At 38.4% G+C, this 13,815-nt stretch overlaps 1 protein-coding gene across 3 annotated transcripts in view; it reads left to right on the top strand.

Moving 5' to 3' along the window:
- Positions 1–13,815, top strand: part of LOC134337583 (semaphorin-4E-like) — a 76,556-nt gene that overhangs the window by 37,386 nt on the left and 25,355 nt on the right. For all 3 annotated transcript variants that reach the window (XM_063032729.1, XM_063032726.1, XM_063032728.1), the window contains 5 exons: positions 5,517–5,616; positions 8,419–8,529; positions 9,600–9,751; positions 10,933–11,108; positions 13,598–13,754. In XM_063032729.1, the coding sequence (XP_062888799.1) occupies positions 5,517–5,616; positions 8,419–8,529; positions 9,600–9,751; positions 10,933–11,108; positions 13,598–13,754 (696 nt within the window). The remainder of the gene's footprint in view (positions 1–5,516; positions 5,617–8,418; positions 8,530–9,599; positions 9,752–10,932; positions 11,109–13,597; positions 13,755–13,815) is intronic.

Genomic DNA, 13,815 nt, shown 5'->3' with positions numbered 1-13,815 from the left:
AAACTGATTAAAAAGAGAGGGTGGGGGTGAGCCTTACTCACCTCAATCTCCTTAGGAGTGGAAACACTGCTGTGCTTTCTTGACCAAAGAGGTGGTATTGAGAGACCAGGTGAGATCATCCATTACGTGTACTCTCAGGAACTTGGTGCTCCTAGCTCTCTCCACAGAGGAGCTATGCATGTACAGCAAGGATTGGTCAGCCTGCACCTTCTTAAAGTCCATAATCACCTCTTATATCTTGTCTACGTTGTGACTCAAGTTGTTGTGCTGGAGGAAGAAATAAAACAGATTTAATATTAAAATTGATGCCAGTTCTGATGCTAACCTGAAAGGCGAATAATCTGAAAGCCTGTTTTTTAAATGTTTTAATTGCTGTAATGACCTGCTATGGAGATGCTATTCCCCGTGCTTACCTTGGATTTCATCAGAACCGTCAAAGAGGCCAAACTCATCCAAAATATGCTTTGTTCTCCAATAAAGAAAAGATCACAATGGGCACTGAGTGTTATACACTAAACTGGAAGAAGTACAAATGAATTGCAGCTTTACCTGGAATAAATGTGTGGATCTCTGAATTTTGGGAAAGAAAGAAGAGGGCCAAGGTTGCATAGAAAGTTGCCATGAGGATTAAGAATTGGTGAAGATAGAAGATTGAACTGGAGTGTCACAGTTGTCCAGTAGTAGTTTGTTCAGTTACTGAAAGGAAAGGAGAGAGTAAGGTTTTCTGATACTGGATCACATTGTAGACAGTGGAAATGATGAAGAGTGACCTGCTGAACATGCAGGCTAGTGGATGAAAGTTGAAGATAAGGGGAGCTTTATCTTGTTCTTGATGGAAGGAGCAGTTTCATGTTCCTGGGCATCAACATTTCAGAGGATCTGCCCAGGGCCCAACATATCAAGAAGGAACATCAGCAGCTTTTTGAATTCATTAAGAGTTTGAGGAAATTTGATATGTTATCAAAAACTTTAGCATACTTCTACAGAAGTACCATGGAGAGCATTCTGACTGGTTACATCAACACCTGGTATAGAGGCTGCAATATGCAGGATTGAAAGAAGCTGCAGAAGGTTGTTGACTCAGTCAGCTCCATCATGGGCACAACCCTCCCTGCCATTGAGACATCTTCAACAGGCAATGCCTTTAGAAGATCATATCCATTATTAAGGACCCTCCCCATCGGAGATATGTTCTCTTATTACTATATTGGGGAGGAGATACAGGAGCCTGAAGACCCACACACAACATTTCAGGAACAGATCCTTCCCTTCCACCATCAAATTTCTGAATGGTCCATGAATCCTTGAACACTACTTTGTTATTCCTCTTCTGCTCCATCTATCTATCTATCTATCTATCAATTGTAAGTTGTAATAATTTTGATGTCTTGCATTGTAATACTAGCACCAAATAACAAATTGCACAATTTATTTCAGTAATAATAAACCTGATTCTGAAATCAGGTGTTGAAGTCAAGGAAAGAGAAGAGACAGAGATGGATGCTGTGAAAATGAAAGTAGAATGGAAATTAACTGCAAGATGCTGAAATTTTCTTTCTCTATGAGAGCAAGAAGCAGTACAAAACAGAGTCATCTCTTTATTCTGTACCTATATTTCTACATGCATCAAAGGGCCGCTGTCTTCCAGTTGCAGAGATCCGGAGACAAACCTGACCTTCAGCACTACGTGTATCTGTCTGAAGTTTCAACTTTTTAAAAATTGATTCATTTACGGGATGTGGGCATTGCCAGCTAAGCCAGCATTTATTGCCCATCCCTAGTTGCCCTTGAGAAGGTGGTGATGAGCTGCCTTCTTGAACCGCTGCAGTCCCTGAGGTGTAGGTACACCCGCAGTGCTGTTAGGGAGGGAATTCCATGATCTTGACCCAGTGACAATGAAAGAACAGCGATATGTTTCCCAGTCAGAATGGTGAGTGACTTGGAGGGGGATTTCCAAGTGGTGGTGTTCCCAGGTATCTGCTGTTCTCGACCTCTGCCTTAGGAACTTTGGTGTGTTGTTGCAGTGCATCTTGTAGATAGTACAACTGCTGCAACTGTTCGTCGATGGTGGAGGGATTGGATGCTTGTGGAAGGGGTGCCAATCAAGTGAGCTGCCTTGTACTGAATGGTGTCGAGCTTCTTGAGTGTTGATAGAGCTGCACTCATCCAGGCGAGTGGCGAGTATTCCATTACACTCCTGACCTGAGCCTTGTAGATGATGGACAGGCTTTGGGGAGTCAAGAGGTGAGTTATACATATAGGATTCCCAGACTTTGACCTGCTCTGGTAGCCATGGTGTTTATATGGCTCAACTAGTTTGGTTTTCTGTCAATGGTAACCCCCAGGATGTTGATAGTACGAGATTCTGTGATGGTGACACTACTGAATGTCAATGGAACTTCCTCAAAGGGTAGGTTTTGAGTGCTTTGGTTTCCTCTATCACCCTAGAGATGTAAATTGCCACTGTAATTTGCTGCTGCTCTATGAGCGAGTGGTAGAATCAGGGGGAGTTAATGGGAAGATGAGGACAATAGGTCACAGGGAAAATTCTTTGAGAATGGGATACTCTAGGTGACAGATAAGCTCGATAGGCCAAAATGGCCATGTATAGTAAATATGTTACCAGGAAAGCAGGTGAGCGAGGGAGCCTAAATAACGTATCCCACAAAGAGGTAGGCATTGCTTAGAACCTTGCAGGTTTCTATAGTTGTAATTTTCCAAGCATTGACTACATCGATAAATCATTGAATGCATTTACAGTACTTGGAGCGTTACCACAATAAAGCAGCATCCACCATCAAAGACCCCCACCATCCAGGACATGTCCTCTTTTCACTACTACCATTGGGCAGAAGGCATAGAAGCCTTAAGTCCCACACCACCAGGTTAAGGAACAATTACTACTCTACAAACATTAGGCTCCTGAACTGCCATGGATAAGACCATGGAAGAAAGGGAAGGGGGAGGAGCACCAGAGGGAGATGATGGGCAGGTGAGGAAATGAGGTGAGAGAGGGAAACAGGAATGGTGAAGGGTGTGGGGGGCAATTACCGGAAGTTCAAGTATTCGATTTTCATGCCATCAGGTTAGAGGCTACAATATAAGGAATGGGATTCAGTATAATATAAGGAATGAAACTAGGAAGTAGAATTGAAATGGGTGGCCACCAGGAGTTACACTTTTTTCTGGCAGATGGAGCGTGGGCACCCATTCCAACATGTCAGTCCATGGCCTCCTCTACTGCCGTGATGAGGCCACACTCAGGTTGGTAGAGCAACACATTATAATTCTGTCTCTTTCTTCCATGGTCTTCTACCCTCACCTATTAGAATCGCCCTTCTCCAGCCCTTTATCTCTTTTACCTATCAGCTTCCCAGCTCTTTTACTTCACCCCTCCCCTTCTTCCAGTTTCACCTATCATCTATCGTCTACCATCTTGTACTTCTTCCTCTCCTCCCCTCATCGCCTTACTCCGACTTCTCATCTTTTTTTCCCAGTTCTGATGTAGGGTCAGCCCAAAACGGCAACTGTTTACTCTTTCCATAGATGCTGCCTGACCTGCTGAGTTCCTTCAGCGTTTTGTATGTGTTGCTTGGATTTCCAGCATCTGCAGATTTTCTTGTCTTAGAGTTTCTTCAAATTCTGGAAATCTTAGAATTAACAGATCTTGTTTTGATTTTTTTTCTTTTAGAAGAGAAATGCTGATTTACTCTGATGTTCTGAGCAGATTTTTAACCAATCTGGTTTTACTGTCTAAAAATAATGCAATGATATGCAATACCATCTTCAGCTTGGTACATGTAATATCTGCCCTATAAGTGAAATTTCAACATAATAATTTAATTCCTCTTATTCTAAAACATTTTATAAGAACACAAAAAATTAGTAGGAGGAGGAGTAGGCCATTTCACTATTCAATCTACCCTGCTGTTCATCTATAGCAACTTTGTCCAATGCTATCAAATCTATTGATTTCTGTTTTGAATGAACTCAATGACTGAACCTTCTGGGGTAGAGAATTCTAAAGCCTCACCCTCTTCTGAATGCTAAATGAGTATTATTGTCACATGCACCAAGATACAATGAAAAGTTTGTCTTGCATACTGTTCATATGGATCAAATCATTACACAGTGCATTGAGGTAGAATAATGTAAAACGTTAAAAAAAGCAGAATAAAGTGAAAAGGCCACTGTAAAAGTGCAGTGCAGGTAAATGATAAAATACAAAATCATAAGAAGTAGATTGTGAGGTCAAGAGTCTATCTTATCATACAAGACGTCTGTTCAAGAGTCTGATAACAGTGGGATTGAAGCTGTCCTTGAGCCTGGTGATACGTGCTTTCAGGCTTTGTGAAGGGAGGAGAGAGAATGTTTTGGATGGGTGTGGTTTTTGATAATGCCTACTAGCTCCATTGCTGAGAAATTGTATTTTTAGGATTATCTTGAACAGAATCCAAATCCATCCAAATCTGTTTAAGAACTGAACCCTTGGTTACCACCATGTGTATGCTTGCAATATCTATTTGAAACTTGGCATTGTTCAAGTAAACAAGTTAAATTGCTGATTTAACCATGGGTACCAGAACACAGTGAGTGAATGTTTTCAGCATTTAACTGAGAATTTCATGACTCAAGGCTGCACTTGCTGGCTCTTTTGATTCATTTACACCATTTTACATCATGGTGAAGTAAATAATGCCCTACACATTTTTTCTCTATGAAGATTCTCAGCATAATTTTTCTACTTATAGTTGTGATTTAGTTTTCAAGTACATTTTTACTTGTTGGATTTTCTTCTTCTAAAACCTCCTTCCTTCCCTCCTGTGATTTTCCTTTCAAGTGTCCTGAAGTCATGGATTTGTACAGACAAACAATCCATGGGTAATATTAGTTCTCAAAAGCCTTGTTTTTCTATTCATAAGTGAAAGCAATGGTCAAGGATCTTGAGAACTGACGTTACCTATTTGATTATGAATGATCCAGTTCTTCTCATGTCAAAGCGATACTGTGCTGCTAATGGAATTGCAGCTGTACCCTAATTTTTCTTCACCCAAGGTTCATCCATCTTGCAACAGTGATCTTAAATTTTGATCAAAACTTGGAGATCAGCCTAATTATATATATATTTTTCTTTCTGTATGCAGCCTGCTTTCTCCTTTGTAATACAAAACATAGTGAGGCCAACTATCTATACTGGGTAAAGCTTCAGTTCCAATAGGAACTTGGTTGGCAAGCAAATATAGTATGCCAGTATTTCTAATCTTGTAACTGGCCCTTTTTGGATAGTGGTGGCTAGAAAATTTTCTGACCAACAACAAAATACAGTGTAAAAAGAGCTTCTTACAGGGAAAACTGTTGTGTGCAATTACTCTATATAAATGTTCAGTACTACTGGGCTGTCGCATTCATATCACTACAAAGTTTCAAACAAAAACTATTGTCACATTGTCATCAGGAAATTACCTCAGCTGAACACATGGAACAAAGCATTACCATGATGATTTATTGTTTGGCAGGTGATTAACAATGGCAAAATCCTTCTAGAAAAAAGTCCTCAAGAAAGTAAAGGGAAGTGTCCATTTGACCCGACTCAGAAGTATGCATCTGTAATGGTCGGTATGTTCTGTTCTTTAATAAAACTAAATGAAATTTTTTTTCAATTTAAATCTGTCACATTGCATGTGGGAAACCTGGTAAAAGAAATGAAATGTTTCTTATTATATTTAGTGTCCTTGAGATCGAACACATTACGTCTTGTTTTGTAAGTAGTATTTTGGAGGCAGCATACTGTAAGGTGCCACAAACAACAGTAAAGAAGTTGATCTCTTATTCTTATTTTCTGGTAGTAACCAAAAGGAAAATGCTGCTGAAGGCTCTTGGATTAGTGCCATAGGATCCTTATGTTGTACCTGATCTGGGAAACAGGAATTTGATTTAACGTCATAACCAACAGATAACACCTCTGGCAATGCAACACTTCCTCAGTATCACACTCAAATGTCAGTTTAGATGTTATCCTCGAGTAAACAATGAAGTCATAATCTAAAAGAAAAGTAATTTAATAAAATGCAGCTTCCAGTTGTGTGCCCAAAGAACGGACTATAGAAGATATAACTACTCCCCCAAAATAATTCCAGATTCTAGAAACCTAAATTAAAAGTGTAATGTTTTATATCTGTAAATGCTTTCTGCACATCAGGCAGCAATAGGAATATTAACTTACTCGATAGCAGTTACCTGACTGGAATATTTGCAGTATATTCTATGCATGTTTAAATGTAAGTATTAAGCCTAGTAGTGGAGTAAGAGGAAACAACCTAGTGTGGTTTTGCAGTGAAGGCACACTAAGCATTGTGGATGTGGTGGGGATTCACCATTAGCTCCACACCATTCAGCTGACAAGGAGATGGATATCAAAACAGTAGCAGTCCTGTAATTTTAAGAGACAGAACAGTACAGCGCAGGAACAAACTCTTCAGCCCACAATGTCCCTCCATTCTCTGCACATCCACATGCCTATCTATGAGCTTCCTAATGTCTATATTGTATTTGCCTTCACTACCACTCCTGGCGGGGCATTCCAGGCAACCACCACTCTCTGTATGGAGGAGTGAGAAGCCTGACCTGCACATCTCCTTTGAACTTGCCTCTTCTCATCTTAAATACATGCCCACATATATTAGACATTTCAACCCTGAGAGAAAGATACTAGGTGTCTACTCTTTCCTTGCTTCTCTTAATCTTATAAACCTCTGTGAAGTTTTCCCTCAGCCTCCACCACTCCAGTGAAAACAACCCAAGTTTGTCCAATCTCTCTTTTTAACACATGCCCTCTAATCCAAACAGTGTACGGATAAACCTCTTCTGCACCATTCCCAAAGTCTCCACATTCTTACTATAATGGAACAACCAGAATTGAATGCAATGCTCCAGATGCAGTCTAACCTAGGTTTAATAAAGCTTCCTGACTCTTGAATTCAATGCCTTGATTAATAAAGATAGGCAAGCATGCCATATGCTTTCTTTACTACCCTTAAACCTGTGCAGTCACTTTCATGGAGCTATAGACTTCAATTCCAAAATCCCCCTGAACATCACACTTAAGTATCCTGCAATTAACAATATATTGTCCTTTTATATTTCACTTTCCAAAATGCAACATCTCACTGTTGGCCGGATTAAACTTCCATCTGCCATTTCTCCCCCATACTCTGCAACTGATCTAAATCCTGCTGTATCCTTAGGTAGTCTTCTGCACCATCCACAACACTATCAATCTTTGTATCACTTGGGAATTTAGAAATCCACCTATCCATATTTTCATTCAGGTCATTCATAAATATCACAAGTAGCAAAGGTCCCAGAATAGATGCCTGTGGAACACGCTAGCAGCAGATCTCCAGAATAAGTCCTTTGACCTTTTGGTCAATGATTATGTATTATCTTTGGGTGCAGACAAACTTAGACTCTTTTATGAAAGATAAGGCTTATTATTAAATAACATCAACCTTAAAAGCCAAGAATTCAAAATACCCTGTTGGCTGAGGTACATGAGATTATGCCATTGTCCAAAGAATTATTGTTTGAAAAAAAATAACTAGCACCTTTCGTGATCGTCATATCAGAATCAGAATCAGGTTTAATATCACTTGCATACTGTATGTCATGAAACTTGTCATACAATACATAATAAAGACTATAAATTACAATAAATATAAATAAAAAGTAAATAAGTAGTACAAAAAAGAGAGGGAAAAATAGTGGGGAAGTATTCATGGATTCATTGTCTATTCTGAAATCCAATGGCGGAGGAGAAGGAGCCACTCCTGAACATTGACTGTTCCAAAAACAGATCAACTAATGAAATATTATGTTGGAAAGAAGGAAACTAATTTGCAGATAGCCTCCTCACAGAGAGAGCAATAAAACAATAATTACTAATCTGCTTTTAATGATCCTTTTTGAGTTGTAAATGAATAAAATGAGATGAAAGGCATACCTTGGTTGAATATCTTGTCTGAAAGAGAATACATTTGATAAAGCAGCATCTTCTTGGTGCACAAGGCTCCAACCAAGTCTTTTGATTCTGACATGAAATTAACCATGGCAAAATTATGCTTCAAATTTAATTATTGGTTTCAAGGTAAATAGGACAGAACAGAGAATAATTGTGAAATCTGTTAAACACCTGACGCCATAAATACTTTTGAACTAGATGAAGTATGTAATTGAGCTGTAAGTAGTTAATAGTATTGAATACAATCAATCTGGTAGAAGATCGAAACCAAAATCACATTCTGTTAATTCGAAACAAACACTAATTTCCAGCCAGTTCAGAGTGCAAGATGTGATAAATATAATTTCAAAGCCATTTATCAAGTAGGAATGAAAGCACCATTTTGATTTAATATATTTTAGATGGAGAATTTTACTCTGCAACAGCAAATAACTTTCTTGGTTCTGAGCCTATTCTACTCCGTAGCCTGAAGAACAACCTGAGGACCGAGTACAAGACTTCATGGCTAAATGGTGAGCATATCTTATGTACTTTGTTGAAGGTCCCCGGTGGCAATTTTTTTGTTATTCAGATTTATTTATGGGTAAGAGATAGAGGGAAGTGGGATGGAGAGCTGCATATAATTTGATGTTTTCATTTACTGCAGTATAGAAGTACAGAATGTAGTCTAAAGCCATGGTGAATTTCATTCGAAGATTGTTTTTCTTTTTGCAGTTTAGGTGTTGATTCAAATAGGCCTCTCCATTAATCTACTTCAAAAATGCGAGAAACTAAATCTAACATTTTTATCTGGTATTCTTGTGAATTAAACACTAATCTAATTTTTTGATTATATTTATTATGAAGTAAGATCATCGAAATACTGACTCCTAAAAGAGAAACATATAAAAGACAGCAAAGGGGTCAGGAGAGGTGGGGTGAAATTTTTCCAGCTGATCTTGTATCAAGGTGAGAGATACTACGACTGAGAAATGAAAAACTAGGCTATTTATTGAAGCACAGCAAGATTAATTATTAAAAAAGTATCTGCCTCCAAGGAATCAACATGCCTTAGCCCTAACAAAGAAATAATACTGGAAGAACTCAGTAGGTCAAGTAATATCTATGAAGGTAAAAGGTGCAAGTTGATATTTTGGGTTGAGACCTGCATCAGGACTCTGAGGAAGCAGGAGAGACCGCCAGTATATAGCAGTTTTGGAGATATTGTGCAGTATAGAGGCTGATAGGTGAAAGGTGGAACCAGATGGAAAGGGGATGATAGGCAAATGAAACCGGTGGGGGGGGGGGTCAAGAAACAGAGGCTGATAGGTGTTCACCTGTTCACTTAGTTTTCTTCTCACTTTTGTTCACTGCTTCTATCCCCTCGCCCCATTCACTTGTCGTGCTCTGTCCACCTGGTCTGCCTATCACCAATATAAATACTGTATAGGCCAATATTTTCTTCAGTAATATTAATTTGTTTTAGAGCTTTGAGGTTTTTTCCAAAAACTTGGTTTGTATCATTATCTATACAATGTCAACTTAATATTCCTCTATTAAATTGATTATGGTTGTTAGATAATTGTTCTTTATTTTGAAACAGAGCCTAACTTTATATACTTGGATGTGGTTCAAGAAAGTGAAGATACAACTGACGGAGATGATGATAAGATATACCTGTTCTTCAGTGAAACTGCTGTTGAGTTCGAATTCTACAATAAACTTCTGGTTTCGAGAATTGCACGAGTATGTAAGGTAGGCATAGGTATCTCTCATATGGAGACTAGGGGATTTCACTTCTAGAATATATGACATACTGTAATTTTCTGTATGAGTTGAAAAAAGCTGCGTTTTCTTCACATAAGTTCCTTGAGAGCTAATTTTATTCTGACTCTCAAATCTTTGGGTTGTGATTTCTGAATTTTGCAAGGGTGAATTTTCATAATCCAAATGGCCATATTGCAAGGATTGCCTGTATTAATTTTGCACTATGTCTAAATTCTCCAGAACTTGATATAACACTCTGGTAGAGTAATTTTACACATTGGGTTAGTAGTCTCACTACATTTTACTGACAGTGCAGTAATTTTATGATAGTTTGTTGTAAGGGTGGGGAGGAAAGGGTGGATGTGGTGGGTCTCATCCCTTGAGAATATGACCTCACGTTCCCAGTAGTTAACTAATTTCAGAAATTAAGGCATATTAATTCAATTAACAGAGACTGGAGCAATTGCAGCTATTTCAAACACCCCTGCAGACAACTGGCCATTGTATACCATTTTAAATTTAATTGCATTAGCATATTAAACTGGATTCTAAATATGTGTTGGAACTATTTCTTTTACACAAAGAACATGAGTCAGTCATATTTATTCACATTTATTTTAAATTCTGAAAAATTTAGAAATACTTGGCAGATTACACAATATTTAGAGACAGAAACAAACAAAATTAACTTTTAGGATGTGTGACCTTTCACCACAACCTTTTGAATATTAATTTGCCTTCCCCAACTATGCCCTACATAATGGATCAGAGAATCTATGTGTGGAGGAGGGAAGTGATTCAGGGGTAGGATGTTAAATGTTTTAAGGGAAGTCCCTAAACCTACGGCATGAACATGTTATAATATTTTTTATGGCTATAGGTTACGTGGCATGCATGTACCTTAAAAAATGCTGGGAAACCCAGAAGTTGTAATGGTGACAAGATCTACAGGCATCGTAAGCCAGGGAGAAAAGAAAGCCTTGGATTTATATAGAGCTTTGCTTGATTTTGTGGTGTTATGAAATGTCACAAAATTGAATCATTCGTCTTGGTACCCTGTGCAGTATTACTATTAGAGAGATCTGGCAGTTGAATCAGATGTATTACTCAAGCTTAAGATGGAGACTTTAAATGAGTTTCTGTTGATTCTTGCCCATTTCTTTATTCAGGGAGATCTAGGTGGCCAGCGAACCCTCCAGAGGAAGTGGACCAGCTTCCTGAAAGCCAGTTTAATATGTTCTGCTCCTGAAATAAACTTTCCATTTAATATTGTTCAAGATGTCTTTGTATTGAGGGCAGCAAACTGGAGAGACAATATTTTCTATGCAGTTTTTACTCCGCAGTGGTAAGAACAACCAGTTGTTTGTAAGCCAAAATCTTGTAAAATCTATTTAAGAAATTAAAGTTTTAATAGTTATGTTGTAGTTCTGTTTCTTCAATAGGTTTTCCTTGTCTTTACAATGACTCTTTTTAGAGTATACTAGGTATAGCGTTGATAGATGATGAAGCTGTTGCTGGCAATCCAAACCTAATTCTCCATGGAAAGATGGCGATAAGCATCTTGAATCACTGCTGTCCACATATATGAACTATATATTTTGCTCAGATTTATGTTGATAGTTTGCCAAAAGCCTTTTGAAAATCTAGATATGCCACATTCAGTGGTTCCCCTTTATCTTTTCAGTTAAACCCTAAAAAAGTTCAATAAGATTTGTTAAATACTATTTTACTATTGTGTTTCTGAAGGTTTGTCATAGCCGGGGCAAGTGGGTAGTGGGGATAAGCTCCCACTACCTATTAAATGCTCCCAATGACATGCATCTCAAACAGTCTCTGACAGCCAAGTCCGGCTCTTGGCTTTCACGTGTGGCTTTGCTACTAAGCTGGGCAGAACTGTTTTTACTGACGGAAGAAAGGGCAAAGGCAGATTACTGGTGCCTCAAAACCAGTCACTTCAGGCAATTGGGGCTCATCAGCTATTGTTGGCAGCTCCTCTAGGACAAGGAAATCTCTTGCTTCCTTGCAGCTATACCCATTCATGGGGATAGTTTTGGGAGTAAACCCCAAAGAAAAATACAGTGCTGGAGTCCCTCAGTCAGTCTGATGTTGAGTTCAACATGACTGGCAGCTCCTGTGATGCCACTGATGCTAAACCCTATTGGTCTCTGCTGTTCCTTTGGATTCATCACCTGCATGGAGAGGGGCAGCCTGCTACATGGGCAACAGATTACTCTCCATATCGTACTGCCCTGACTTGCATACTGGCTTGTGTATTGACTTTGACAGCCAGGACACAACATCCATGGTCAACCTCGACCAACAGAGGGCCAGATATGATTTTACTTTCTATGTGCTCATTTCCTAAATTGGTTTTACAGGTAAATTCTGGAAAATTGTTGCATAACCTTGATTATTTCTGCAGCCACCTCCTTTAGAATCCTGGCATCCATATCATGCGAGGAGTTGTTGGCTTTAGTGATCTTCATTTGTCAAGTATTTTCAATTTTATTAATTGCTCTAGGTTTCTCACTGCCACTGGCCCTCAGTGCTCTGCAATTCCTGATGTGTTTAATTGCTTTAAAATTCAATTACATAACTTTGTTTTGTTCAGCATTATTCCATTGAAAACTGATTCTTTGCCCCAAATGATATACAGTATAGTAATCCAACACTGACTTACTGAATATACAAGTTCATCTTTTTTTATCAACCCAAGAAACCATTAAATTTCATATTTAGTTCTATAGACATGCTGAATTAACTAAACTTAATCTGGACATTATTTGGGATGCAAAATTGGACTTTACTATACCGGGGGAGAAGTCAATGAGCAAAATAAGGATAAATACAATATTCCTAATGTTGGAAAGCATTGGTATAGTCCTTATACACCAAGAAAGCTGATTTGAAAAATAAAGCATGTTGGGAATTTTAGGCAATGATAGGACCAGATTTGGTCATCAGACTTTTTGTTGTTGAATAGCCTGGTGCCACAGAGTGTTCCAAGCTCACAGCACAGTGTTCATTTGGCAAGATACCTATATAAGGCATCATATCCCAAAATGAAAAAGAGTGCTGTGAAATCATGCATAGTATGATGCAAAAGTAGATTTTTGGCTTTTCTTACAAAAGAGTTGAAAGATTAAAGAAAGGAACTCTTGGTGCAAATGGATGGCAATTTGGCCTGATGAATCAGACAATTTTCCTTCTCTATGGTCCAGTAAAAACGAGTACTGTTATAATGTTCTATTTGTCACTCTGCTTGAGATCAACTAAGAGTATTGGCCAGGAATTATAACTGTTTCCATTTTTTTGTTTTTGTTTCAGGTGTTCATCATCTGCAGCATTTTATAATTTACTAGTTTGCTGCTCATGTTTTTTTTAAAATTTTATTTTATCACAGCATTGTCGTTACTTTGTCATTGCCTAATATGCCAATGGCATTTATTCTTTCATCTATTCAGCAAAGAGCATGTAAGACCCAGGTGTGAAGGCCTGACTAAACCTGGAGACCACTTAACAGTTGTATCTCAACAGTGTACTTGTGTTTGTGCTGATTGATTCCACTCTCGGTCAAAAAAAGTGTTGTAACTTGACTGGAGAAAAGAAAGAATAATTTTACAAACTTACCACACTGAATCAGTAAGGTGCATAATTATGTCAGTTCATCATTACATTAATAATGAGGTAAATGAGAAGTATTTTAAAATTGAATGGGGTCTGTCAGCAATCATTTAATAAAAGGCATAATGTTGGTTATGGAGAGAAAATTGCATGCAGGTTTGTGAACAGTTGTCTTCTGATAAAAATATAATGTAACACTAAATTGTTTAGGGGGAAACAAGACATGTCTGCAGTTTGTGCCTTTGGAATGTCAAAAATTCAGGAGGTGTTCAATGAAGGGAAATTCAAGGCACCTGTAACAGTAGAACAATCTCGTATCAAGTGGGTGATGTACAGTGGAACAGTTCCTGTCCCTCGTCCAGGTGCTGTAAGTATTAAGATTTCCCTTGAAAGAAAATGAGTCTTCTGAGTAATTTAATAGATACGGT

The sequence above is a fragment of the Mobula hypostoma genome, chromosome 24 (assembly GCF_963921235.1).
Source record: "Mobula hypostoma chromosome 24, sMobHyp1.1, whole genome shotgun sequence".
In the NCBI taxonomy this organism is placed as follows: Eukaryota; Metazoa; Chordata; class Chondrichthyes; order Myliobatiformes; family Myliobatidae; genus Mobula; species Mobula hypostoma.
Note: the sequence above shows the minus strand (reverse complement) of the source record. Positions and strands in the feature narration are given on the sequence as shown.